The sequence below is a fragment of the Colobus angolensis genome, unplaced genomic scaffold (genome assembly GCF_000951035.1).
Source record: "Colobus angolensis palliatus isolate OR3802 unplaced genomic scaffold, Cang.pa_1.0 Scaffold47, whole genome shotgun sequence".
Taxonomy (NCBI): domain Eukaryota; kingdom Metazoa; phylum Chordata; class Mammalia; order Primates; family Cercopithecidae; genus Colobus; species Colobus angolensis.
The window spans coordinates 3,210,983-3,218,508 of record NW_012118154.1 but is presented as its reverse complement, the minus strand read 5'-3'; the positions used below and the strand labels follow the sequence as shown (position 1 = coordinate 3,218,508).

Here is a 7,526-nt window from a genome sequence, read left to right as displayed (position 1 = left end):
GGGAGGGGGCGTTTGGGAGGCTGGAAACACCTTGTCCCACAGAGGAGAAACAGGCCAGGCCAATGGGAGTGGATGTCGAGCCTAAAGCAAGAATGTGTGCGTACGCGTGCCTGTGCCTGTGTGCGTGTGCTGTATGTGTGTGTGTGCCTGCGCGTGTGTGCACGCGTGCGTGCCTGTGCGTGTGTGCGTGTGCTGTATGCATGCGTGTGCGTGCGCTGTATGAGTGTCTGTTGAGGTGTGTGCATCCCCCAGGAAGCCCCCCACGCCTGGGACCTCCTCATTCCTTCACACCCCCAACCTCCGTTTCCATTTTCTGTGTCCAGAGCTCTGTTCCCAACGCCTGCTGCCCTCATTTGCTCTTGTCCCTTCCCCGCCTCCTCCCCCTGCCTCTGCCTCTGGGCCTGGTTCGCCCTGTCCCTGAGTCTCCAGCCCTTTCCATCTGTCTGGCCTGAGACTTCACATGGTGGGGCCTTGCTGCCTCGTCCCCTGCCCCAGCCTTTGCTCCACTCCTGAGCTCTCTCCCCGCTCTGCAGCCTTTCCTCCCTGCTGGCTGACTGGCTGGCTCTTGATGCTGTCTCTCTCTTCCTCCCACGCATTCTCCTCTCCCTCTCCCTGATCCCCAGCTCAGGCCGCTGCGGCCTGATCAGTCCTTTCCCTCATCAGTCCTCTCCCTCCATCAGCCAGCTCCCCTTTCCCACGTTCCCTCTTGCCTATTCATCTTCACCTTCTCTCTTTTCCTCTTCCCGTCATCCTCTTGGGTTCTCACTTCTGCATATCTTCTTTCTGTCCCCCTCTGCCCCCTCCATCATCCCCCACCACCTGTTTCCCTTTCTTCTCTCTGCTCACAGCGTCGTCCTCTCTCCAGCCCCGGGAGGCCTGGTTTCTGGGAACTTCCATCCTCCAGTCCACTTTCCATCTTCCCCTCCCTCCATCTCCTTTTCTGGGGACACAGGATGGGGAGGACTGGAGAGCACCAGGCAAGCTGTGAGATTGAGGGGACACCGTGGGGACAGGGTGGGGATTCTAGGATGTTGTGAGATGCTCTGGGAAGGGGGAAGTTGCTGACATTTCACCAAGAAGATGGATGGGGAGGAGGTCTCTGAGCCTAGGGAGCGGGCAAGCAGGTTCTGGAGTGAGAACTGGCAAGACAGGAGTTGGGGAACAGGAAGGTAAGGGGTCCTGGGTCAGGGGCCGGATAGGGATAAGACTGTGAAATCAGGGCGGTGAATGGAGCTGACAGAGCAAGGAAAGGAAGGCCCTGGAGACAGGGATGGTACAGAGTGTTTGTGTGAATTCTGTGGATGCTAGGAGTGAGGGAAAGAAGACTAGAGATGCTTTTTGTAAGGCAGGGCCATTAAATCCCTGAGCAGGGGGAAGAGGAGGTAGGGAGCCTGAGGGATGGTAGGTAGTACAGAGCTACTGTGGATCAAAGCTTAGGAGCAGAAGAGGGTGGAGGGAGAGAGTGTTGGAGGCCATAAGCATGGGGTGGAGGTCTCAGGACAAGGCCTCACCTGGGGAACAAGAGAAGCCCCAATTTTCAGAAGAGAGGGGGAGTTGATTGAGAAGTGTAAGATGGTTACTTGAGAATAATCTTGAGGGTATGAAGGCAGGGTAAGGGAGAATGGTGATACACTCTCTGGGGAAGCAGAAATTGAGATGGAGTAGCTGGGTGGGGGGTGGCATGTGCCTGTAGCTACACAGGAGGCTGAGGTGGGAGGACTGCTTGAGCCCAGGAGTTCAAGGCAGCAGTGAGCTATGATCACACCACTGCGCTCCAGCCTGGGTGACGCAGCGAGACCTCGTCTCGGGAAAAAAAGAAAAAAAGAAATTGGGATGGAGGATGAGGCCACGACATTGGTAAGGGATGGGGCTGGAGGATGCAATAGGGCCAGGGAAGCGGATGGAGAATGGAGGCTGGAGGCTAGGGTTGGAAGATGGATGTTGAAGAGCGAGACAGGGATGGAGATGGAGCGTGTGGGATGCGGGCAGAGCTAGGGATGGGAAGCAAATGAATGTCGTAGTGGATGAAGGTGGGTGTGCTGGGAAGGAGGTTCCAGGATAGGGATGGGATGGGGATTGAGGATAGGCTATGGGATGGAGGATGAACACGTGGATGAGATTTTGGCAGTCAGTGCCTGGTGGTTGGACAACAGCATTTGCTGAGATGTGAAGGGTTGGAGGGTGGTGTTAATCGATTTATGGGTGTGAAATGTATGATACAGCTTGAAAATGGTTGGTAGTTTGTAGGCTTGGGAAATAGCAGTAGGAGAGGAGAGGGACCCCGTTGGACGGGGAGAGCGGGAAGGAGACTGGGGATTCCTTGCGCTTGGGCTACTGCAAATACATGTTTCTTTAAGGAGGAAGTAGGTTGGGGACCCCGGAAGGAGGCTCTTGGCGGCCTCCCCCCATTGCCATAGAGACGTGGCTTCGGTTGCCCTGGCAATTGGGGAAGCCCCTAGGACCGGCCTAAAGCTGGCCCCGCCTGGGAGTCTAGAGACCAGGCGATTGACGTCAGGGACCTGGGCACGCCCCACTTTAACCCCTTCCCGAATGCAGTTGGGGAAGGGAATAGATGAGCGGGATAGGACCCGGATGTCTTTCACCACTCCCCCTTCCTGACGTCCTTTGCACTGCGTAGGGTGAGGGGCGTAGGGGAGCGAGGAAGGCAGGTTATTCAGAATGCGCTGCGCCCACAAACCTCTTCAGCCCGGCCTCCTCTCGGCCTGGCTAACGCTGGGCGGGGCCCAGGGCAGGAGAGGCGGGGCTAGCGGAAACCTTCTGCGCTCAGGAGTTTGGTCGGCCCCAGGCCACGCCCCACCCCCCTGTTGTCCTGACGACAGGGCCTCCTGGAGGTGGGTCTCCCCAGGTCTTGGCTGGTCCTAGATACCGTTGCTAGGCAACACGGTCCCTAGAGGAAGGGGTGGATTGGACGTCTGGTTGGTGAGACCAAGGGAGGGGTCTGCAGCTGGGGGAACCCCGGATTCCCGGGGTGCAGGGTTTAGGACAAATGTGTGTGAAGGTGAGGGACAAGTCTAGGGGAGGGTTATGAAAATATCTGGGTTGATATGGGGGATTGGGGGGGATGGGGCAGGAAGTGGGGACCAGGACCCGGTGGACATGATCCCTGGGTTGTCCATGTGTAGCACATAAGGCATGTAACACCCTGTAGTGTTACATCCGGTGAGAAGCTCCCTTCCCCCAAGCCTACCCCCCTCTCCCCACTCTTTGCCATCTGCTGCTCCCCTCTCCGTCTGGTTGTCTCCCTTCCCGCTTCTCCTACACCTCCTTCCACATGCAGGGGGCCCCGGGCTGGGCAGAGTTAGATCCGTGTGCGTGTGCATCTGTGCGTGTGTGTGTGCGTGCGCATGTGCACGCGTGTGCGTGTGTGTGTGATGTGGATTGAGACTGGGCCCTTGAGCAGCTCTCAGCGTGGCAGAGTGGGCTTGGCTAAGAGGTGAAAGGGTAGCCACGCTGATGGGACCCTCCATTACGGGCTCCCTCTCGAGTCAAGGCTCAGGTGGCTTTTTGTCTCTTGTTTCTCCAAACAGGCCAATTCTCCCCCTGTGATTGTCAACACAGATACCCTAGAAGCCCCAGGATATGTGAGTTGTTTAGATTTTGGGGCTGGGGCCATTGCAGAAGGAAGGAGGGAGTCAGGGAGGGCAGCAGATGATGGGCAGGTTGTGCGGCAGGAATGTCTGTCTCACTGCTTTTGTGTTTCTGTCCCGTGCTGGAGTTGCAGGTGAACGGGACCGAGGGGGAGATGGAATACGAGGAAATCACATTGGAAAGGGTGAGCAGGCTCCTCCATTGGCAGTCCCCTTGCCCCCTCATCTATACCTTTCTTTCTGCCCATGTGGTCTGCGTGGCCAGCCCCTCACCCTATCCCTTCCTGCTCTGGCTGCTCCAAGCCATTTCCCACCCCACTTGCCTTGCCAGACTTGGGCAGTGAGGGGAGCTGACCCTCTTCCCCTCCTTCGCCCAGGGTAACTCAGGTCTGGGCTTCAGCATCGCAGGTGGCACTGACAACCCACATATCGGTGACGACCCGTCCATTTTCATCACCAAGATCATACCTGGTGGGGCTGCGGCCCAGGATGGCCGCCTCAGGTGAGGAGAGGATACAGGGGTTAGGATGCTTGGTCCCTGGAGAGGGAGGGCCAGGGCAGCAAGAAGCTCTTGACTCAGGCCCACCTTGCTGCTCCCAGGGTCAACGACAGCATCCTGTTTGTAAATGAAGTCGACGTGCGCGAGGTGACCCACTCGGCAGCGGTGGAGGCCCTCAAAGAGGCAGGCTCCATCGTTCGCCTCTATGTCATGCGCCGGAAGCCCCCAGCCGAGAAGGTCATGGAGATCAAGCTCATCAAGGGGCCTAAAGGTAGTAACTCATTTTGTTCCCACCCCCATCCCAACTGTCCTGTGCCCCCAAGCCTGCTTCCTGGGCACCTGGGCACCCACCTCTGGCCTCCCCTCCATCCAGGTCTTGGCTTCAGCATCGCAGGGGGCGTAGGGAACCAGCACATCCCAGGAGATAATAGCATCTATGTAACAAAGATCATCGAAGGGGGTGCTGCCCACAAGGATGGGAGGTTGCAGATTGGAGACAAGATCCTGGCGGTGAGGACCCCATCTAGCCCATTTTCTAGCCCAAATCTGGGTCTCACCTACTAGCCCTGGCAGGCGCAAGTTCATCACTTCATCCCAGTGCATCTGTCTTGGGCCATTTGTGGCTTTGTCTGAGCTTTGCTTTCCTTGACTCCAGGTCAACAGTGTGGGGCTAGAGGACGTCATGCATGAAGATGCTGTGGCAGCCCTGAAGAACACGTATGATGTTGTCTACCTAAAGGTGGCCAAGCCCAGCAATGCCTACCTGAGTGACAGCTATGCTCCCCCAGACATCACAACCTGTGAGAGCCCTTCAAACGCTAAAGCTCCCCATGACCCATCCCGTTTAACCCATGACATGCAGTCCCATGACATCCCTGTAGCTGTCCCTCTTCAGATATTCCCCATGAAATAGCCACAACCTCTGACCCTTGCTCTTGTCAGAGAAGTGATGGAAAATCAATTACCATAAAAGAACTAGAAAAGATCGTCAATGATCTCTCCCATGGAAGGCACAAAACCTGGTTGGTTTTATGGCTAATTTTATGAAATTCTCAAGGAATAGATAATTATTCTGCTCTTCCAGAGTATGGGAAAAGATAAAAAGATTTCACATTTCATTTTATAAGTTAAGTTCAAATGGTCACAAGGATAACGTAAAATAAGGAGAGTATAGATGTGTTTTGCTTCTGAATAGAGATAAAAGAGTTAATAATAATATAGTAGCAAACCAAACATGGCAGCATGTTAAGGGAATAACATAGGGTTTGTTTCAGAAAACTAAAGATGGCTCAATATTAGGAAATCTCTTAATATGATTCATATATTAAAACGTTAAGGGAGGCCAAGTGTGGTGGTTCATGCTTGTAATCCCAGCACTTGGGAGGCCAAGGTGGGAGGATTTGAGACCAGCTAGGGATTTGAGACCTAGGAATTTGAGATCAGCCTAGGCAACATAGCGAGATCCTGTCTCTACAAAAAATAAAAATAATTAGCACGTGCCTATACTCCTTGCTACTTGGGAGGCTGAGGCTGGAGGATCGCTTGAACCGAGAAGTTGGAAGCTACAGTGAGCCAATGATTGTGCCACTGCCCACCAGACTGGTGACAGAGCGAGAGGAGAAAACGATACGATCATCTCAAATAGATGTGAGAAAGGCATTTGCTGAAATTCACCATCTCTTTTGGATGAAAGCTTTTAGTAAACTAGGAACAGAAGAATTTTCCTTAAGGAGGTGAAGACTAGTTATCAGGAACCGGTAATGAACATTTTATAATGATACAATTTTAGCAGTGTGTCCATTAACTTATTTTTACATTTAATTTTAATTTTTATTTTGTTCTTGAAATGGAGTTTTGCTCTTGTTGCCCAGGCTGGAGTGCAGTGGTGCAGTCTCGGCTCTCTGCAACCTCTGCCTCCCAGGTTCAAGTGTTTCCGCTGCCCCAGCCTCCCGAGTAGCTGGGATTACAGATGCCCACCACCATGCCCAGCTAAATTTTGTGTGTATATATATGTGTGTGTGTGTGTGTGTGTGTATATATATATATATATATATACAGAGAGAGAGAGAGTTTTGCTCTTATTGCTTAGGCTGGAGTACAATGGCGCGATCTCGGCTCACTGCAATCTCCGTCTCCCAGGTTCAAGCGATTCTCCTGCCTCAGCCTCCCGAGTAGCTGGGATTACAGGCATGTGCCACCACCCCAGCTAATTTTGTGTGTATATATATATGTATGTTTTTTTTTTTTTTTTTTAAGACAGAATCTTGTTCTGTCGCCCAGGCTGGAGTGCAGTGGCGCAATCTTGGCTCACTTCAAGCTCCGCCTGCTGGGTTCATGCCATTCTCCTGCCACAGCCTCCCAAGTAGCCGGGACTACAGGTGCCCGGCACCACGCCTGGCTAAATTTTTGTATTTTTAGTAGAGACGGGGTTTCACCATGTTAGCCAGGGTGGTTTTGATCTCCTGACCTCATGGCCCACCAGCCTTGGCCTCCCAAAGTGCTGGGATTACAGGCTTGAGCCACCGTACCCAGCCTCCGTTAACTTACGAAGAAGGCAAGGATGCCTCTTCCCACTGCTGTTATCCTTCATTGCTTTACAGCAGGGTTTCTCAATGTTACTCCTGGCATTTTTGGACCCAATAACTATTCATTGTGGGGGGTTGTTCTGTGCCTTGTGGGATATTAAGCAGCATTCCTGGCCTCTGTCTATCATATGACAGTGGTACTCCTCCCCCTCAGTCATAACAATAAAAAATGTTGTGACAGAATTGCCCCAGCGAAATTATGGTAGTTGAGAATCACTACTTTAGAGATTTCAGACAGTGTAACAAGACAAGAAGAATAGTTACATTTGGAAGGGAAAAAAAAAGTTATCTTTATTTGTAAATTATACTACTGTGCATCTAGATCAAAATTTAAGTGAATTAACTGAATACATATGGGAAGTTAAAATGTGGCTATTTGTTGGCTGGGCATGGTGGCTCAGTCCTGTAATCCCAGCACTTTGGGAGGCTGAGGTGGGTGGATCACCTGAGGTCAGGAGTTTGAGAACAGCCTGGCCAACATGGAGAAACCCTGTCTCTATTAAAACTACAAAAAAAAAATTAGCTGGGTGTGGTGGCGGGCGCCTGTAGTACCAGCTAATCCTGAGGCTGAGACAGGAGAATCACCTGACACTGGGAGGCAGAGGTTGTGGTGAGCCAAGATCGCGCCACCGCACTCCAGCCTGGGCGACAGAGTGAGACTCCATCTCAAAAAGAAAAGAAAAGAAAAAAAAAAGACCAGGTGCAGTGTCTCACGCCTGTAATCCCAGCACTTTGGGAGGCCGAGGCTGGTGGGTCACGAGGTCAGGAGTTCAAGACCAGCCTGGCCAACATGGTGAAACCCCGTCTCTACTAAAAATACAAAAATAGCCGGGC

At 52.8% G+C, this 7,526-nt stretch overlaps 1 protein-coding gene across 3 annotated transcripts in view; it reads left to right on the top strand.

The window, feature by feature from the left end:
- Nucleotides 1–7,526, top strand: part of DLG4 (discs, large homolog 4 (Drosophila)) — a 30,306-nt gene that overhangs the window by 11,442 nt on the left and 11,338 nt on the right. For 2 of the 3 annotated variants that reach the window (XM_011958480.1, XM_011958479.1), the window contains exons 5-10: nt 3,549–3,602; nt 3,737–3,793; nt 3,986–4,110; nt 4,209–4,378; nt 4,481–4,617; nt 4,763–4,907. In XM_011958480.1, the coding sequence (XP_011813870.1) occupies nt 3,549–3,602; nt 3,737–3,793; nt 3,986–4,110; nt 4,209–4,378; nt 4,481–4,617; nt 4,763–4,907 (688 nt within the window). The remainder of the gene's footprint in view (nt 1–3,548; nt 3,603–3,736; nt 3,794–3,985; nt 4,111–4,208; nt 4,379–4,480; nt 4,618–4,762; nt 4,908–7,526) is intronic. The other variant, XM_011958481.1, reaches the window with a different exon arrangement.